Below are 21,731 nucleotides of genomic sequence, written 5' to 3'. Positions count from 1 at the left end.
TAGAAAGGGTATCTTTGAATGTTAAATGATGAGGCATTTAGGTGCCCCGCAGAATCCTTGATCATGTCAGTCTAGAGAATCCACTTTTTCATTCAAGTCTTGTGAATTGATCTTTGAGATCTTTGCTAATCACCATTATGAAAAGTGACTGGACTTCACTTAATAAATATGTGGTGTTAGGTGGGACTCTGCAGTTTTGTTTTGTTTTTTTTTTTTCTTTCCTTGTGCTTCCATTACAACATATTTTTAAGCATTAACATTTAACAAATCCATTTGCTTTTGGAAAACAATAATGAATTTCAAGTTCAAGCAGGGTGAGGCTGCATAGTTAGCTAAATACTGCCATCTAGTGGGTTCCATTTTTTTTTTTAAATTGACACTTATATCCGTGCATTACTGTTGAAACTCATTGATGTGTATGAAAATTGGAGAAGCTTGGTGATCAGAAAAAAAAATTTCCTGGGTGACAAATATTCCTAAGCCAATGAAACTTGCTGAAAAAACCAGCTCGGGGTCGTGGCGTCATGTCTTGCCTTTGGCTTCCTGTATAACCCGAAATGCTTCCATGTCTAGTATCAGATTGTATGAATACATATTTACTGAACATGTAACACACCCTGGAATGTTGATTACCGTGAATGCCACTATTTACAAATAGACACTACATTTTGTATTTTAAATTGCATCCATCATCCCAGTGATTGAGGGTTTCGATTGGTATTAAATATGCCAGTAGCTGAAAGTGTGGTCCTCTGAGGCAGAAGTTCAGGACCAGAACCCTTAATCATTTTCATGCACTATTAAGTATGCTAAATACACATTTGATGGCATAAAATTGACCCCCTTTTTAAATTGTATTACAGATGAAATTTACATTGATTTTTTTATCAATTTAAATTGCCTAATGCTAAAGGCTCATGTGTAAGTGGCAGCCTTTTTTTGTATTTATTTTTTTATAGAGCATATGTTCATTTTGTGCTGGTGTCTCTTTTCTCATAAACTTGCTACTTATTTCTCCTAACACAAACGGCTAAAAGTTTTAAGTAGGTTTGGAAAGGGCCATGGAGCTTGAAAAAGCATCAATGATTTCTTGTTACCGCTGAGACAGAATTGAAAATTTGACCAGTGTTTTCAGTTTTTGTGATGACAAATGCAAAATAAGTTTTTGTTGATTTTTAGCTTGCCTAACTAGTTTACATTAATAAGACATGAGTGATTTAGGTATATCCTCAACATAAACTGTACATGAGACAGTAACAGCAAAAACGACCATTAAGTTACAGTGACTTCGTTATTTGAAACTTGTAAAGTCAGGAAAGTATATAGTATATTGCAATCCTAAAAGTAAGACACTGAAAGGTAACCACACCGTTGATATAACTTAACTGCATTTCACATGTTGAAAGTAGAAATACACTGTGAAGAATACCAATGAGTTCACAGCACAAGTCAATACAAGAAATAACTGGCAATATCTTTACAAGAAGTTTTCATTTTAATCAAAGGTTACCCTATGAGGGATGTGTGTGTTAAGGGTGTAGATTTCACATAATTGTTAGACAAATGGGTGAGAGCCATAGACTCATGAAATAAATTATCCAGTAGTGTGTTGTAGAATAGTACTCTAGGGACCTTCAGAACTCAACTTGATGTTAGTTTGGAGAAAGTAGATACAGCAAAAAGGACTTGCCACCCTTAATTGTGCTGTAGCTAAAGTCTGCGTTACTGGCCACACACCATAACAGTAATGGGTGACTTTATAAAATGTGTGAGCCCTACTAGTGGAGTAAAGGAGCATGACGGGATCAGATCTGTCCAAAGCACCAGTCAGACTGCAAGACCGTCTTGGCTGTGATGTTTTGTAACAACCAAGATAGTTGTAGAATCCACACTTGCAGGTTATTGATTAACAGTTAACATTTGGAAAGTATAATAACAAATTTATTAATATAGTATCTGCTATATCCTTCTGAAAGTTTTGACAATTTGCTTTTTAAGTGTATGATTAAATATTTGACATATATGTGGAAAGCGCTATAGCTTGAGCACAAAGTGCTTGGGGACCCCACTAACCTCATCTCCTAATTTACAGTAAAATCCTTTCAAAATGTCCAGTCTTCTGTGTTTTAGGTAAATTGTGGTCTAGTCTTCACACTGTCTGGATCTTTGATTCTTATAATTTTAAGAGTTGATTATAAAGAGGTAAAATAAATTATAATAAAAAAAAAATAGAATAGTCCATATTATGCCCTACTTTAGAGTTTAGGGGGTCCTATAGCAGGTCTGAACATGCATGTGTTTAAGTATATATAATATATTTATTTTTATATATTTATATATATATATTTATATAGATATAGATATATATATATATATATATATATATATATATATATATATATATATATATATATATATATATAATATAAATATATATATATATATAATAAATAAATAAATATATATCTATATCTATATAAATATATATATATATATAAATATATACCAACTGTAACCAAGTGCTCTGCCAATGAATGATGGAGTTTCACCTCTTTCTGACCATTTTATTATTTCTAATTTATTTTCAATGGTGATGTTTTTTCTCTTCTTTACTATATCACCAGTACTTGCATCAGATTTGTGTTTCAGAGACATTCTTGAAGGGTGAAGACAAAAGATTAAGATGAGCTCTTTTGCACAGCACTGTGCACGTTATCACAGCAGGAAGGCACCAGACGTCAACATGTCTGATGTATAGGGTGGTCCAGATGTAATTATGCAATTTTTATTACGCTATAACTTTTTCAGTTTATTTCATAGAAAATCACCCGAAAAATCCCGGACCATCGAGAAGTGTGCGAACTGACGACATTAAGAATTGTCTTTGCGCCGAACTGCAATCGTCCCTGCATAAATCAAAGTCATCCAAACGATCTTGATCTGCATAATTAGATCTGGGCCACCCTATACTGACAAGAGACAACTTCCTGCTATGTGTGTAAAAGTACAAGCAGGCTTGCTATTGAGAATAAATGGGGGCAGTGAGGGGCGGTTCATCCCCAGCCCACCTCAGTCACCTCCACTACAGCATGCTGCCTGCAATGTCCGCTGCACCACCACCCCTATTCAACATGCAGCCATCCGAGGCACACTACAATGCTACCCCCCGCCGCCCCGTTCACCCTACATGGTCTCCGTTCAGCCACAACCGGGTCACCGCTTGCAGCATTACCAAACGCCCATCTAGAATGAACAGGCAGCCATGTGTGGTAGGCGGGCAGTGAAACAGCTTGCCACCGGGAGCTGCCCGAGGTGATGCTACACTGCGCGAGCAGCGAAATTGCCCCCCTCCAGCCTCCGTCCAGCCATCGCTTGCAGCATCCCCAGGCAGAAGATGACAGAGCGGCAGTTACTGAGGCGCATGCGTCGCAGCTGCGGCCCCATTCGTATGTTGTCTCATGTTCTTTTATAATTTTACAAATTGCACATATGTTCAGTTGTTCACGTGTAACAGTCCTGTTAATCGGTTTCATAAATGTGTCCTCTCAGTTTCTCCTCAGTCAAAAAGGTGGCGTTTTAAAGTGAGGATCTAGAACACGGGTGTCAAACCTGCAACCACCGCGGCCCTCCAGGACCAGAGTTTTCCATTTTAACCATCTTCATTAGTGACAAGTTTTTGCTGCTAGTTAACTTCTTTTGCTTTAATTAACTTGACTCAGGTCAATTAGTTGTGTCTTCCTTAATTAGCAGCCAAACAATAATGAGACACAAAACAAACAGCCACATGACCAGCTCACCTGTGCCCATCACACAATATCTTAAAATAAAGAAAGGTGAAAGTCTCAGTAAGGTTCATCTCTCAGGTCACGGAAACATTTTGATGGTGTTCTTAGAAAAAACAGAAAAATTAACAGTTTTGGAAATGTCTGCTGTTGCAGAATGAAAGCAGCAACAAGCCTTGGAATTAAATAACGGGTTTAATTAACAGGAACAATCAGCTTCTCATTAAGAGATTGGTTGGAGTTTGAAATCCCAATTTAGCTGGTCATCTGTTGGCTCGTTTCGCATCTCATTTCTGTTTGGCTGTCATTTAATGAAGAAAGGAATAAATTCAGAGGACTGAATCCTTAAAAAGAAGGTTTTTAAAATGAAGGGAAAAAAGTTAATTAGCAGTGAAAACTGGTCACTGATTAGGAAAAGGGTTAGAATGAAAACCTGCAGCCTCTGCGGCCCTCCAGCCACAGAGTTCAACACTCCAGCATTAGAGGCACAACACAGGCACAACAGTTTGGTGACCAAGAGAGAGAGGTTAGATTGGTAAGGTTTGGGCAGAGACAAAAATGGGAAAAGAATGTTGAAGATGGATCCACCAGGCAAGAGGAAAAGAGGAAGACCAAAGAGGAGGTTTATGGATGTGGTGAGGACATGAAGACAGTCGGTGTGGCAGAAAAAGTAAAACACAGAGATAGGTGGAGATGGATGATTCGCTGTGGCAACCCCTAAATGGGAGCAGCTGAAAGGAAAGATTACTGTAATTTACTCCTAACAGGACTACCTAAGAAATACATCAATTGGTTGTAGTTAGGTTAGAATGCAGCAGCAAGAATCTTTAAAATAAAAAGAAAATATGAGCACATCTTTCCAGTTTTAGCATCATTACATTGGTTACCCATGTCCTGTAGAAATGATTTATAATACTATTAATAGTATACAAATATCTAAATAATCTTGCTCCTTGCAATACTATGGAGTAGGCCTGTGTCATCTCTGCCACTTCCTGCTCTGCCTCTCCAAACCATTCAACTTAGCTGGTCTCACTATCATTTTATAGACTTTCCTTTTCACTCTTGCAGTTACTATTCTATTACAAATCACTCCTGACACTCTTCTCCACCCAGTACACTCTGCTTGCACTCTCTTCACCTCTGTGTCGCACTCTCTGTTGCTTTGGACTATTGAACCCAATCATTTAAATTAGTCTACCTTCACCACCTCTGCTCCTTGCAGTCATACGCTTCCTCCACCTTCCCTCTCACTTACGCACATGTACTCCATCTAACTCCTACTGATTCTCATTCCCCACCTCTCCAGTGAGTACCTCCACCTTTCCAAGTTTACTTCAACTTGCTGTTTACTCTTAAGTGCATTACATTAATCTAACCAACCAAAAACAAAAGCTTGAATTAATTTCTCAGCATCTTGCAGTTTTATAAAAGGAATTAACTTTTGAAGAAAGCATGATTATCCATCGGTACACCTGTGCAAGTGCGGTTGTGTACATAAGGTCAATTTGGAATCCCCAATTTACCGAACTGTCATTGGGGGTGTGGGAAGAAGATCCACATAAATGGAGGGAGAATTTGTAGACTGTACATGGGCAACCATGAGATGCTGGATCTGTGAGATGACAGAGCTACCAATTGTGCCATCATGCTGCCATCTTCCTCACAACACTCGCATTAGTAAAGGGGATCACTTTCTAAATCCAAGCTGAATATATGCTAAATTTCCCGTGTAGGTTACTTTCCATCCATCCATCCATTATCCAACCCTTTATATCCTAACTACAGGGTCATGGGGGTCTGCTGGAGCCAATCCCAGCCAACACAGTGGTAACCAAAACTATTTTACAAGCAGTAATTAAAAAAAAAAAAAAAATCTTTACATACTCAAATGTTTTCAGTACAGTCTGTATTCTGTACTCAACCTAACAGTAAAGTTGGAAGTTTTTAAGTCACGGTTTTGATATCATACAGAATGAACAGATTCCCCTTGAAGATAGCTACATGTACTGTAAGATCATATGCTCCTACTTTTTTGTTGTGAAATATTGGTAATATTAAATTTTATATAGGAAATAAAAAAATGTAATAATGCACCAAAGATATAAAAGGGTTATACAGTGGACAAGCCTGATTGTATCACCTGTTTAGAAACACAAAGTAAACCTCAAGTGGTATTTAAACCTCCACACTTTAATTTGATGCAGCAATTAATTTCTATTGCTGTGAAGAGTCACAGTAGTCATCAGTTGAACATGTACAGCCATTTGCACTGTAGCTCTGTAGCATGCACAAAAGGAAAAAAGTAACACTCCTACAACATTATGGCCCATCTGGCAAGCTTGGCAAGTGCCGCCCCAGGCACCTTGGATTCCACAGCACTAATAAGATGATGACCATTTGCAGCTTAGCAGACTGGCAGTTAAGTCACTGATTTACACTTGGCGGGAGGCGTGTTTATATCATTCACTGGCTCCGTTGAGATGGGTATTCCTGTTTAGCCCATTTTCAGGGCTTTTAGGACTTGATGTCCAATCCAATGACTTCAGACTTTCATGATTACATTTTGGCTGATGTGAGGATTGTGGTCCATTTGTTGCACATTACACAGGTGAAAATGTCAAGTCTTTTGTTTATGGAGTTTGTGTTTTGTACTGAAGGAGTCCTGCTTATGGATTAAAATAAGCAAGTTCACAACTGCTGTTATTAAATGTGGAACGTGGACAGTGGAAAGTTTGATTTGGATTACTGAATTGTTAAACACTTGGGAGAGAAAATCAGTAGGCTATTTTCATGTCCTTTTACATGGGTTAATACAGGTAATATAGTGTAGGCTAATTGGGTTATGTTAGTCTGATAGCCCCTGTTCCAAGTAACATCTTGTTTTGTTCTTTTCACATGAATTTGACATTATGTAAAGGTTTATGGATTAACAACCTCAAATTATCAGAATTGAGCTCAAACCTCTCACCAAGGTTGCATAAAAGCCTGTTTTTATGTGGATGTTATATTCTGTAAATGCTGCTTCCCATTTAGTTTTCTTTGTATTAAATATATATTTTTTATATTTTATTCTACCCCACTTTTTCAGAGATTTTAAGAGTAAGAATGTGCTGCTGAAAAATGAGTTGACGGCAGTCATTGCAGATTTTGGCCTGGCTGTTCGATTTGAGCCTGGGAAGCCACCTGGGGATACACATGGGCAGGTAACCATTTTACTATATAAAATGTTGTAAAAATGCTCAAGTATGCTATGTAGTGGCCTGATGATAAGACGTGTTTTTTAATATAGGTGGGGACAAGGAGATATATGGCACCGGAGGTGTTGGAGGGAGCCATCAACTTCCAACGGGATGCCTTCCTCAGGATAGACATGTATGCCATGGGCCTGGTGCTTTGGGAGCTGGTGTCACGATGCACAGCCTCTGATGGTGAGAGATTATGGAAAGAAATACTTTCAGTATAATCGGAAGCCATTCTGTCTTACTGCACAGGTTTTCTTTTTAGTTACTTATGAAACAAGTGTCCTTCCACCCTCAGGTAAAAGGATTAAGACTGCAAACCAAGTGTTACAATTTCTTGCAGTTGCTGCAGTCCAGATTTCTATCATCTGAAAAAAAGGAGACATTTGCAATAAAATATTTATAGCGAATTCGATATATGGCAGGAGAAACCTAAAAGCCAGTAAACAGAGCTGTGTGATGTGGTATGAAGAACAATAAATAACAAGTCTTGAAGCTGTTTGTTGCAATGCTGGGCACATTTAAAGGCTCTTTAAAATACTGAAGGGATGAGAGGCAGTACACTGTGTTCCAATAAACATTTAATATGTCCATTATGAGGGGAAATATTAAGTAGTTTCCTTAAACCTTAGGAGGTCTTTAATGTTTCTCTCTCTCTGTCTCTCATTCTGTTTTCAAGGCCCTGTCGATGAGTATGTTTTGCCATTTGAAGAGGAGATTGGACAACACCCATCCCTGGAGGATTTGCAGGAAATTGTTGTCCACAAGAAGATGAGGCCCACCATCAAAGATTGTTGGCTTAAACATTCTGTAATTACAGTTTTTTTTAACACATCTTTATTTGGCATTTGATAAGTGGAATTCAAATGAAGATAATATCGTTGCCTCCTTCATTCTTTTTGGACTGATTATAGATTTGAGGTGTCTGTTGGTAAATGATGTTCTGTGTTCCTATAAATGTAGGCCTCCTTGAATGAGCAGAAGCAACATATCCAAACTGCTCAGAATGTATGGCTGTTGTGTAACCAGTCCAAGCTTTAGTTCCATTTTACACTCTAAATTGGCTCCTTGCACAAGAGGAAGCAGGCTTGAATTGTCTAGTTTTATAAACTATAAAACGTGTAGACTGCTGTTGCAATGTTATGCTACAAATCATACTGCATTTAATTCAAATGTTTTCTTAATATTCCCACTTGTAACTTAATGCCATTTATTTTAATAAATCAATTTTGAGCCATTTCTGGGAAGTCATCTACCATAAGAGAAATCAGATTTAGTTCAAAATGTTAAAGGTTTTGTATGGCTCTTGTGTATTACATACCAGTGCACCAATCCAAGTTGTATTCGTATTGATTCGATACTGTCCCCTTGATACTTATATTTAGTATTGGCTACATTATATGAAATGAGTTCTATGCCCTGATGTGCAAGCAGCAGAAGATTAAATATGGGCCAGTCATAAAATACAGGGCAGTGCAGCATTAAGAAGTAGCTGACAGCAGATGATTGCATATAGATACAGCAAATACAAAATGCAAGTGGACAGACATATCAATCACTGTAATGAGGATTGTGCAGACAGAACAGAAGCTTGTGGCCCAGCCCAGCATAGGACTGACATGTGGAGGCACTTGTGAAGAGTGATCACTGTTACACATGCGGTTCCTACGTACAAGTTTAATTTGCTTCTCTGGATTTGACCCACTTGCTCTCTTCCATTTCCTTCCTCACATGCAGATCTGGAGAATATATTTTAATATTTTTTACAGGTTAGGTATTAAAAATTAAATGGAAAGTTTCAGGTCAGTCCATTAAAATTCATGTAATTCAAGGGAGGTCAGCCATACTTCATGTTTAGAAAGGGGGAAAATGGTTAAAGTTTTGAATTGTTACATAATATAAATTAAATCTTTGACAAATCACAAGTGTTATGGTCAATCAAGTACTGTATATAATCAACTGTTTTACTCAAAGATATGACTCTCTCGCTTGTTCATTGGTCAAGAGTCCTTCTTAGGGCTGGTATGGAGGTTCAGTTGATGCAGTTTTTCCAAGTTAAAACTGGGGCCTAAAATCTTCTGCCTGTTCCCTCCATTTATGTTTGGGTTTTTTGTTAGCCACTTTTTTTTTTTTCTTTTTTTAATATTCCAATGTCCTAAATGGAGGCGTGTGTTATACTAACTAATAATTGTAACTGTGCCTTGTCTGAGTGTGTTCATCAGTGTGCCCTGTCTGCACAATGTGGCTAGGTTAGGCTCTGGGGTCCCACAAACACTGAATCAGATTAGGTGGATTTAGCAATACTGTTGTGGCGTTTCTTCAAGGATTTTAACATTCTTCAGCTACTGGAATGATTTAAGCGTTCAATGTGATCCATGTACCAAAAATGTTTCTTAGTCCAAGTATGTTTGTTCTAAAAGGTTTAGTGATATTGAGAAAAATTAATAATACTCACAAAAAACAACTTATTGTTCCTAATATTTCACTTTCTTACTTAACTCTTAGTTAAGTTTCTTTAAGTTACATACTTTTCCATATTGGCACAACACATCACATCGGCACGGGATTTGGAAATTGTAGAGGGAGAAGTGCTGCTTAGATTAAATAAGAACACAAGAATAAATATTTTCTGGTCCTGGCGATTTGTTTGATTTCAGCTTAAGGAGGCTAGTAAGTACATATATAAACCCTTGACACATTTTTAGGAAGTCACTGCACACTGGAGAGATTCTGAAGGACTGGAAAATGGCAAATATCATCCCATTATATAAAAAGGGTGACAGGGCAGATCCAAGCAACTATAGGCCAGTAAGCTTAACATGCATCACAGGAAAATTAATGGAAGGAATTATTAAGGATAAGATTGAGCAACACATGGCAAGGACAGGAGTTATTCTGAACAGTCAGCATGGGTTCAGAAGAGGAGGTCGTGTTTTACTAACATGCTGGAATTCTATGAGGAGGCAACAAAAGGATACGATGAAAGTGGAGCTTATGATATTATTTATCTGGACTTTCAGAAAGCATTTGATAAGGTGCCACATGAGAGGTTGGGCATCAAGTTAAAAGAAGTGGGAGTTCAGGGTGATGTTTGTAGATGGGTGCAGAATTGGCTCAGACACAGGAAGCAGAGGGTGATGGTGCGAGGAACCTCATCAGAACTGGCCGATGTTAAGAGTGGTGTTCCACAGGGGTCAGTGCTAGGGCCATTGCTATTTTTAATATATATAAATGATTTAGATAGGAATATAAGTAACAAGCTGGTTAAGTTTGCAGATGATACCAAGATAGGTGGATTAGCAGATAATTTGGAATCCGTTATATCATTACAGGAGGACTTGGATAGCATACAGGCTTAGGCAGATTTGTGGCAGATGAAATTTAATGTCAGTAAATGTAAAGTATTACACATAGGAAGTAAAAATGTTAGGTTTGAATACACAATGGGAAGTCGGAAAAAATCGAGAGTACACCTTATGAGAAGGATTTAGGAGTCATAGTGGACTTTAAGCATTCAACTTCCCAACAGTGTCCAGAAGCCATTAAGAAGGCTAACAGAATGTTAGGTTATATAGCAGGATGTTTGGAGTACAAGTCCAAGGAGGTTATATTCAACCATTGTAATGCACTGGTGAGGCCTCATCTTGAGTACTGTGTGCAGTTTTGGTCTCCTGGCTACAAAAAGGACATAGCAGCACTAGAAAGGGTCCAGAGAAGAGCGACTAGGCTGATTCCAAGGCTACAGAGGTTGAATTATGAGGAAAGATTAAAAGAGCTGAGCCTTTACAGTTTAAGCAAAAGAAGATTAAGAGGTGACATGATTGAAGTGTTTAAAATTATGAAGGGAATTAGTACAGTGGATCGAGACTTGTATTTTAAAATGAGTTAATCAAGAACATAGGGACACAGTTGGAAACTTATTTAGGGTAAATTTCACACAAATATTAGGAAGTTTTTCTTAACACAAAGAACCAAAGATAATTGTAATAAGCTACAGATATTTCAATTTATGCCTGTACAAACTTTAATCTTTGCTCAGGGTCTGGGTGATTTCACACCATGAATTTGTTCACATTTGGCTATTGCTGTGTGCTTTTAATGTTGGTTTGTATAGGTGTGCATAGTGACACTTCACACAATTGTTTCTTCTAGTGAGCATGTGTTTTCTTATTTAGTGCATGCATGGTGCCAGGTAATTAATAAAGAGTGGGGGCATGCAGTTATCAAAAGTAGGGTATGCATGTTAGGACTGATGAAAAATGTATCACTTGCACCTTAGTGGACTATTGTGGAGATACTGACACACCAAGTATAAACAGACTTTTAGTCTTTAAGCTGGCACTGATTAAGTTCCGTCACTTTGTACACTCCGCCCATTGATACTGTCGATTGGATGATTTAGTGAGGTCCTCAGACTAGCCTTGCTGCAGTTGATGATGGCCTCTAGATGAGCACCAAGATGTTGATCAAACTTGATTTTAGAAGAAGTAAAAATTATAACAATTTTTATGTAAGTAAAACAGTATAAGGATCATTACTGAGCCACAAGGGACATGAGTGAAGGGCTATTGCATCTACCTGACCCTGTCCTCCCCCCTGCCAGTCCTCCACTCAATCCAGTGTCCCACAGGTGATGCTTACACATCTGTTCATTCATGTGAAATTAATGCATGGCAAATTCTTGTGTTTCTTTTTGAAATTTTTGGAATTTATCACTAAAAAACACTTTTGTTTCCGTGGTTGGTTAAATCCATGGATGCGGAATCCTGTGGATATGAATGGTCGATTGTGCATGCATATACACACATGATATGACATACAGAAGCATACAGTTTTCAGATTGTATCTTTCCATTTGCTGACATACAAATTCTCTTTCTGTTTAAATGAAATCATTCTGTTGTTACATCATAAATATAGCAGAGTATTAATACATGTTCTCTTATAGGGGATGAAACGGAACCTTCCTTTGGCTATGTAAAATTAACATTCTTTTATAGTTCGGCAAATATATATGTGAACATAACATTAACTCTCACTTACTAGGATTGGCTCTTACAACTGTTATTTTCTGTAATTTTTTTTGTCCAGTGTCACTCTAATCATTATTTTTTTCCCTCCTCAGGGTTTAGCACAAATGTGCGAGACAATTGAAGAATGTTGGGACCACGATGCAGAGGCCCGTCTGTCGGCAGGGTGCGTCGAAGAGCGCATCTCCCAGATCCGTAGATTGACAAACGGCACTACCTCGGACTGCCTGGTTTCCATGGTGACATCGGTCACCAATGTGGACTTACCACCCAAAGAGTCCAGTATCTGAGTCCTTGTCAAACCCCTCGTCTTTCCAGACTCTGAATTTCTGAAGAAAGCTGGGGGAGTGAATAACAAACATGAAATGCAGCTGCTATTTTATCCTGACTTTTTTATTAATTATTATTATTTTGGATTGGATCAATATTACCAGCACACTTCTCTACTGTATTTTTGAGGAAAAAAATAATAATAAGAAACAGGAAAAAAAAAAAAAGCGGATATCTCAAGCGCATTCAGGTGCCGACTTATGAATGCTGAAAAAGGTGCAGGTACCTCAACTATTTCATTTCAGTCATTTGAGTTGTTTTTGGTTTTGTTTGTTATGTTTTATCATTATTGGAAGGGTTCTTCTTTTTTTTTTTATTCTCGTCTCCATCTCCGAAGGTGGTGCATTTTGTGACAAAAATAACTGAACCATCTACCATCTTGGACTATAAAACAATGCTGCAAAACCTTGGAGGAATAATAAGACTGTTACACACATCTTCCTCAAGGACTTTCTCTCTCTTTTTTTTTTTTTTTATTTGTAAAATTTTTTTTCCTTTTTCTGAAAGCGAGTGCTTAAAATAACGGTAAACGTGTCTTTTACGGAACTAACGGGTGTCACTGGAACACACATATTTTTATATATATATATATATATATATATATATATATATATATATATATATAAATAATATCTCGGTATATATAAAATATAAACATAGGAGAAGGCAGGACAAAGGAGTTTTTTTTTGTTTTTTTTTTTTGTTTAGAAGGGGTGAATAAGTTTCGGGAGGAACACAAAAGTATCTGGACATTGTACTTTGCAGCATTTGGTTAAAAAAATTTTGTTAGGTACGTAAATATACTCAGGTAACTGGTCTTGGAGGGCAATGTTTTAAAGGGAGGGGTGGGAAAGTTTTGTTTTTCTTTTTTAATTTAATTTTTTTTATTATTATTTTTCATTTTTTTGAGGCGGGGTGTTGTCCATGACACACAGTTAACTCAAAAAGATAAGTGAACGTGTCTGCTCCTGGAGAGATCTGGGTTGCTAAAGGTGTGTAGAGTATCAATTGGCAGATACTTAAAACCACAGTGAAGGAATATATATGTGTGTGTGTATGTATATGTACAGTGTGTGCGTTCTAGGTCCATAATAAGCAGTATATGTATGTTTGTATGTAGTGATGGGCTTTCCGGCTGATGGTATATCTATTTTTTTTTAAACAGGAAAAAAGACAGAAGAGTGTTTAAAATTCCACGTACACTTTAAAATATAAGAACTTTAATTTAAGCTCATGTTCCTTGTATTTGCTAAATAATTGCATTTTGGAAACACTTTGTATTTCAAATACTGTCCAGACAAAAACATGTCATTCGTGACACAGTGGTAGACTGTCTTTGTTTGCATCGTGTTTCCTGTATTTTGAAGTGAACATGGAAATCACTCGGCAGAACAATCTAGGCTTTCATTTGCAGAGGAGAAGATTTTAAGGGTTGAGTTTGTCATATGGTCCCTTACTATATTTTGTTTCCTGCTTTTGTACTATTCAGAGGGACCAAAGAGTTACTTATAGAAGCCCTGCTCTGTAGTGAGGTAAGCCAGGAGCGATCATAAAAGATGCCTGATTGATTTAATTTTACTTTTTCCTTCTTTTCTTGTTTTTCTCTTCTGAGATGCTGATATATATTTTGTTTTTCCTTACTGATACTACTGGAGTTCCTTTTGTCTTAAACAGGTGCATATTCTCTCGATAGCATTTCAGTATGCCATAAGTACTTGTACAGTCGGTGAATGTCCCTAATGCTGCTGTTTCAACTTGAAAACCTATATTTTACTTTGTAAACCATGCAACGTTCAGACAAACATTATACATGCAACCACACACACAAAATGAAAAATTTGTGGCTTCCGAGGTTTAAAACAGAAAACACAAATTAACGAAAAAAAAAAAGCATTCACGACCACAGACCACCTCAAACCAGAAATACCTCAGATTTTTCTACGTGTATAAGTTTTATTATATATTTTGTTAGTTGTGTTGTCTTGTAGTAAATATATTTTAATGTAACTTGGCTTTTATGACAAGGGAGTTTAAAGCAGAAGAAAAATGAAGACTGAGTTCCAAAATCTTTTAGGAAGTGCTACCATTTTATGTTGTATTAAAATGAAAAAGAAAACAAAAAAAAAAAACATCCTTGTAAATAACTGTGTACAGTTGTAGAATACTGCCTGTATAAGGTACCTGGGCATTATTCATAAATTGTGCTGGCTGTTTCCACTTCTGATTATTATTATTATTATTATTGTTATAATATTTTTTGTCTGTTACTTTAAAAGGACAGTAAATCTTTTTTTCCCCCTCCCTGCCAGTTTTTTCCTAAACACTTTTATAGCACTGACATTTCACATGTAGCTTAGGTATATTTTTATTTGAATTTTTCATACATTGTAGATAATTGGCAAATTCTATTATCTAGTAAGACTGAGTTTGACTTCTTTCGTGGGGAAGTGATGCCTTTCCTCAGATCACTTCAGTCTGATTGAAATTAAGTTTCCACATTTGCAAGGGGACTCGAGCCACAGGCTTGGTGTCTCTTGTGCAAGTATAAAATATACACTATAAATCAATAAAAACTGTAGTAAAGTGAAAACAAATGTACTTCAGCCAGATGCAAGTGTTATAGAAAGCTTTACTGTCCTCCTGTTCGATTCTGTATACTAGAACTGTGTTCATGCAGTGACAGCACAGACTTCACAGCAGTTGCTTCTCTCAATATTTCAGCCCCTATTTTTTCTCACTCTGTATGTGTGTGTGTGTTTTAATTTTTCTGAAGTGCCATAAGTTGCCATGTAATGTTATTTTTTATTTTTTCTCCCCCATCTCTGTGAAGAGGCAGCGTGCTGTACATTGGGGAGAGTGTTGTTTATTTAATTTCTATCGCTTTCACATAGGAGGAGAGCTGCAGCATGCTGGTGGCTATTTCTCTTTGTTTGTGTTGTCAAAATAAAACCAGTAAGCGTGTGAATGTGTGTGCGAGCGTGTGCGTCATAAATGACAAAAATGACGATATTTGAAAAACTTCTTACGTTTAAAGTCTCATAAAAAAAATGTAAAAAATTAACTTGTGCTAAACGGGTAGTTTTAAAATTAAAGCTTTCTTCTTTTCGCAATGAACTAATACTATAATAAAGTTAATAAAAGTTCAGCATTTGTCAGTAAGGTGAAAGGCAGGACAGTGGATACCCCATTATTATCTGCAAGCACATCCTTCACTTCTATACTTCTATGTTGTCTGTCATAAAGTTTAACGGTTTTTGTAGAATGAGCACACTGTCACTGTCACACCGCAGCATTGCCTGAGAGAAGGGGACGGGCCCTCCGAGAGAGTCCCAGACCCCCTGATGTGCCCATTTGCCTGCTAGTATTTCTTGCTCAAGTCAAGTGAAATTCAAAGGCCCTCTGGTCCTTGCTAGTCTGCAGTGTGTCCTTTCATTTTCAGTCCTCCTGCTTGTACTTTTCAACCCAAAGCCGCTCTGCTGAAGTGCATTCTAATAGCCCTCTCGTCAGCTTTTTCTCTTTCTCTTGATTATGCATGCGCTCCGGTTAATGATAAATGATTCCCGTCAGCATATGATAAGTGATGTGGTAGCAAACTGCTGCCATATACTTTCCTGACCCCCCCACTTGCTGATAAAGAAGAACTATTTTTAGAGGAAATTTGGTCAATAATGAATTGTAAATCAATTGGAGCGACTAAATGATTCATACTGTTTTAATAGGGAATAGCCCATAAAAGTTTAATCTGATTAACAGTATGTACTAATGTATCAAGGCTCAAGCCCACCCTGGGACAGAGTACTAATTATAAGCAAACCAAAGCTTTTTTAGTCTTTTGTTTGTTTCTTATTGATGTGTATTTGTATTAAGAGTGGAGCCCATGACTCTTGTGTTCCTCATTGGGTGTGTTGAGGTGCTAGGAGTTCTTCATTTTCCAGATCTTTTTTTGGGCTTTACCCACTAGCAGCATATAGATGTGACATTAGACAATCTGCATGTAGACCAAATCAGGACGTCTTTAAGGTGTTTTTCTTTTTTTTCCCCGGCACCCAATCGTAGCAATGGCAGTGCACAAAACCTGCGTGTCTCCATTCTGTAGCCATTTGAGTTAAGAACAAAATAGCGAGATCGGCAACTTGGAAAGTTGTGTACGATCGTTCTGCTGTTCTTAGTGACTTAAGTAGAGATTACGGCCACTGGAAGAATTATAGAGGTCATCATCAAGTTTTGAAAGCAGACGTTTTCCTGTTTAGATTTTTATATGTTGGTACATTAAACCATTTTAACAATGCTGCAATTTAGTTTTTTCATCAGTCTACTTTTGTTTTCTTTTAAAGTTAGTTCAGATTTTCTTTGACTTATTACATTTGCTAATCACTGTTACACCCACATTTAACCAGTTCTACTGCTCCACCTTTTTTGGAGTTCTGTTTTGCTTTGTGCATACTGGATAGCGTTAGTCTCAGTAGAGTGGGGCAGTGGAGTCATAATTGCTGTCTACATTCTCAAATTAAATTAGCTTCTATATTTGGTCCCGTTGAGAGATCAGTTAAGTTAATGGAATACCAGAAGTTCGTTCAGTATTAATATTTATTTTCTATTTACCCTAATTGCTGACCTTTCAGCTCATTAATGGTTTACCAGCACGAGAGCAGGTAAACTTGGGAACTGATACATTCTTAAAATGGTCTATATGATGATTTAGAGAGTCAACCGTTCATCTGTACCACCCCAGCACAGCGGGGACATTCTCCGGGTATGTGCTCACATTGTAACAAACCCCCACGTAATAAAGCATTAGGTGTCGGGGTCTGTTCAAAGATTTGACAGGTTTTGTGTGTTTTTGCTTGCTTGTGAAAGTCTGATGCCAGATAACGTGTCGCCCCAATCGAACACCGTCGTATCTCCACCTAACAGCAGTAAGAGGAGAAGGTCTGCAAGCCTCTCGTCACTCATGGATACACTCGTATTCTTTTTAATCCTCACGATTTTACCATAAAGGACGTTAAGGGAGGTTTTTTTGTCTCCAATTAAAATTTTAAACAAAGATGGCTTTGCGTTTTCCAAATATATTTATTAGCTTTAATGTAGATAATTCAATCAGTCTGAAAAGTGAAATTGACCTTGATATGATATACTGGTTTATACATGACAACGACAAAAATCCCAAAGTTCTTTTCTATGGTGCCTTTTTTTTCCATCACATCTGTAAAAGCAACTGCTGTGAATCTCTGTCTCTGCTGTAGTACCTCATAGAAAACAATACAGACTTTTGTAAAAAAAAAAAAAAAAAGAAAGAAATAAACTAAACCTTGGCCAGCTGTGTTTCTGGATGCAGAACGTTGTGATCCAGGTATTTCAGGAACCAATTACCTCAAACCTCATGTGAAACAGTGTTGCTAGCTGGATACTCCTTTAATACCACAAGATGTACACTAAAAACACGCAAACAGGAAAGACATTTTTTTTGTGCATCACTGTAATGTGTAATGAACCTTCTGATGACGGGGAAACCTTTCTTTTTTTTTTTTTTTTTTTTTACGTTGCAGTTTAAAGACTGACGCTGTAGCAAGCTTTGAAGTGGTGTTGCACTGTTCTGTTTTCATTCAGGCTGAACAAAGCGCCTGCTTTCATTCTCTAACCAACAGGTTGCCTTTTTTTTTTTTTTCTTTTTTTTTTGGCCCTGTTGTATTATTTATATATTTATTTTCTCCTTTCTGCAACTATTTTATAAGATACTGTGAAGAGTTTTAGGAACGTCATTAGAAGTGGTCTTAAAGCATGAAGGAGATGTAGTCCAGGGGCTGCTTATAGCAATTTGTGTTCTCAAAGTGCGTCCCCTCATTCCTACATTTCTCCTCTGCGTAAAGCTAATGCAGTTCAAGTTTAACACTTGAATATTGGTTAGAATTGAAAAATTTAACTTTTTTTTTTTTTTTATTTTTATTTATTTTAGCAGTGTTCAGTGTATGGTTCAAATTGAACTGTGACTCAGGGTCCAAGGATCCTTTTGAGGAAATTGTTTTAAAAAATAAATGAATAAATGAAAGAAGTATTACTACTCCCCTGTTGGGATATAAAGCAATTCATGAATGCCAACAATGACAGAAACCCGAGGAATCCTTCTGCCTTTCCAGAAGTCACGACTTTTTTTATTTTTTTATTTTCTTCCACAAAAGCCTGTTGTCACTTCTGTCAATCCGCAGATGCCATGTTACTGTACAATACCACTTCACTGAGTCGTCAGCCAAGTCCATGTGGCTAAACAGGAGGGGCATCATGCTGCCATCAGTTACCCATTTCTTTCTTTTTTATTTCAGAATTATTCAAACAATCAGCGGTCTTTTTGAGATTTGGTTTTGTATCACATCACTGCTTTCTAAATTACCAATGGCAGCATGAACTAAAAGTCCTCCTGACAAGAGAAACTCTGTGATGGGGGGCATAAAGAAAGGTTTCCAGTGTCTTGGGGGAGGGGGTCTTCTGTAAGTGCTGTTTCTATACCAGGATATGTGAAATGTAAATGTTGTAGGTTATATTTCACTATTGTAGCTAAATGTAGAACAGAGATAGCTTGTACTACTGATTTAACATAAATGTACTAAAACAAGTATACGGAGAGTTACACTTGTTGCCATTACCCCTTTTTTGACTGAAGAATATGATGAAAACAAAAAAAAAAAGGAAAAGAAGAAGCAATTTTTATATTGGCCTATATGAAATACCGTGGAAAAGCAAACATTGTTTCACCGCCATTAAATAAAGACATTTTTCAGCGATCATTGTAACATAGCTCATGAATTTGCAGTGGATTATTGTTCATTTTTACTGTGGTAATTTTAGAACCGAGTATCAGAGTTTGATCTAGATTTGCCTAGTTTTGGGGTGTTGCTGCTTCAACTCTCTGCACCGGGTACAAGAATAATCCCGTATGAATGTAGTATTTGCCCTGTGTGAAGCAACTACACCCTGATGGTTAGGAGAAAAACGAAACAAAAAAAAAAAATACTAGAAAGAATTATTTCAAGTTTATCTTTTTTGTATATGAAAATAAACAATAAAATACTGATAAACCATTCAAAACTTGCTCTCCTGGTGTTATTCATTGCAAGATAAAAGCTTGTTGTTAATGCTATTCTTTCATCTCCATCCAATAGAGTCCAGCTATAGACCTCCACAGCTCTGCTCCATGGCCGAGCCAATCAAACTGCAGACCTCCTATGACGCTACTGTCAAAAGCAGAGAAGTCACAAAGATTGCCGTCAGGTAACAGAGGAATTGCCATCCAAACCCTGACTAGGTACAAAGGGGCCTTTAACTCTTTTAGAGCTAATTATTTTTTCTTCCTTTTGTCCCAGGGCTGAATATGTTTCCAAATAACTCAGTTTTCTTCACACAGAGCAATGGTTTCACACATAAATCAACATAAAACACTTATTTACGATAAATGTCGCTCTGTTTTATGTTCCAGGAGCCCCTACAATAGGCATATTCACATATTTGTTACGTGTTTGTCCCATCACTCATAAGCTGAAAGGCACTTTCTGGTAAAAGACGGCTTGAAGTAGTCGAGTGGCTGCTAATCCGCAGTGTCCACCAGCAGGCCGCGTTGTTTGGTGAAGTCCAGCTGCCAGCTCGTCTCCCACAGATCGATGTCTGTGTAGCCCTCCCAGGGCGAACATTTTCGTTGGCGCATCAGCTGCACGAGCGTGTCAAACACTACGATCAGCTGGCGACCGGTCAGCTGATGCAGGCACCTGACTTTCGTTTTCAATCTCCAGATCACTTGTATCAAAATCACAGTTGAATAAGTTGGAGTCCGATTCAGCAATAATATGCAAAAAAAATAAATAAAGAAAGAAAGAATATGCAGAGTAGTTTGCTTTGTGCATTTGCTTCGCTTTCTTCCCGATGTCGATGTCATTCTAGACGATGCTTACTCCACGCTACTCACACACATGCAGGGTTTCAAACATCAAGTCAACGTGTCAAACAGTCCTCCGAGCTAAGAGGGTCTACCTATAACGTAACAGTGAGTTTTATCAGCATTTACAGCATACTTTCACCCTCTGCCCCTGATAGCCATCCTCAACCCCTTTTGTCGATTAAAAGTCGACATCCGCCCTAAAAGATTTATTTTAACAAAGGGCTTGGTAGGGCACAAAGGGAATTGCCTGAGAAGCACAGCAAACAAAGTTCTAATATAAAATCCCAAGGCAAAGTTAAAAAACAGAACACAAATTCAAAAATCCAGGAAATCACAAAGCAATAAGACAAAGTATAACACGCGTAAACACTCCGTTTCCCAGTGCCTTCGAAAGGAACCGCCAGGAACTACGGAAGGCCCCCCAATATAAAGGGTGTAGGGCAGTGATTGGCAGGTGACCCCACCCACAAAATACACAGGACATAACGCAGTTTTTAGTTGCAAACAAACATAAAGGTACATTAATATAAATTAATGGCACAGATTTTGGACAAAACAGACGAAGAAATACAACTTTGAACCCCAGCCAGTGGAGAAATGCTGGCTGAAACATGAAAAACATAGGCTTTACATGTCAGTCATTTTACACGATGCGTGCTTCTCATAAAATATTCTTGTGCAATGCGTAAGATTAAGGCCTTGTCACACTGAGGGTCATTTACATGCGCGCGCACACCTTAATAATCCACATTTATATCAGCAAGTAACCGTCTGGGGTTCTCCTTTGTCAAAACACTCCAACGTTTAAACAAAAAAAGGTGAATTCTAAAATAAGCATGATGCCTGTGATCGTTTTCTTGTGTTTTCTCAAAACGTTTAGTCATATTGATGCCTTATTTATAGGTTTCTGTTAGCGGATTGCAAGCAGCACACTCTTTTCTAAATGGCTGTATGATTGATCCCTGCAAAGGACCGGCATACGGCTACATGTGCTTCATGCTAAGTGCTGCTGGAATAACAACAATGTTTCTTCCGTAAGATCAGTTATCGCATTAGGTCCCTGCATACTTTCAAAAGCAATTGGACTACTTAATGCACTTTACTTTGAACATGTCGCCCTACTGCTCTCGAACTTGTGTTACTCGGCTTAGAGCTGTACGTTCGGACCATCAACATAAATTAAGCGATCTCTGAAATGTTGAGACAGATTATTTCGGCAAAGAAAAGGAATAATGTGATCGCCCAAACATTTGCTTTGCGGAAATTTTATTTTGCGGACCTTTCTACCCATGGCAGCTGAAGGCGTTTGTGAGGCAAAAGTGCTCAGGCTGACAGCGTGCAACAGACATACACTTACTGCAAACTCCTTAAAAGTAACCTGGTTAAGGGTTTACATGACCACATAATTAGATTATTCGCAGAGA

General features: G+C 37.7%; 1 protein-coding gene across 3 annotated transcripts in view; it reads left to right on the top strand.

Annotated features, from left to right (window-relative positions):
- acvr2ba (activin A receptor type 2Ba) overlaps positions 1-19,659 on the top strand; it is a 130,108-nt gene extending 110,449 nt beyond the window's left edge. Inside the window, exons 8-12 of one of the 3 annotated variants that reach the window (XR_005633789.1) lie at positions 6,874-6,988; positions 7,075-7,213; positions 7,704-7,834; positions 12,149-12,599; positions 19,538-19,659. Coding sequence is in view for 1 of the 3 variants with exons in the window: in XM_039753652.1 (XP_039609586.1) it covers positions 6,874-6,988; positions 7,075-7,213; positions 7,704-7,834; positions 12,149-12,343 (580 nt within the window). In the remaining 2 variants the exon portion in view is untranslated. Of the gene's footprint in view, positions 1-6,873; positions 6,989-7,074; positions 7,214-7,703; positions 7,835-12,148; positions 12,936-19,537 lie in introns of those variants that run through there. The other 2 variants (XR_005633788.1, XM_039753652.1) reach the window with 2 other exon arrangements.
- The last annotated feature ends 2,072 nt before the right edge of the window (positions 19,660-21,731 follow it).

The sequence above is a fragment of the Polypterus senegalus genome, chromosome 5 (genome assembly GCF_016835505.1).
Source record: "Polypterus senegalus isolate Bchr_013 chromosome 5, ASM1683550v1, whole genome shotgun sequence".
NCBI classification, from domain to species: Eukaryota; Metazoa; Chordata; class Cladistia; order Polypteriformes; family Polypteridae; genus Polypterus; species Polypterus senegalus.
Note: the sequence above shows the minus strand (reverse complement) of the source record. Positions and strands in the feature narration are given on the sequence as shown.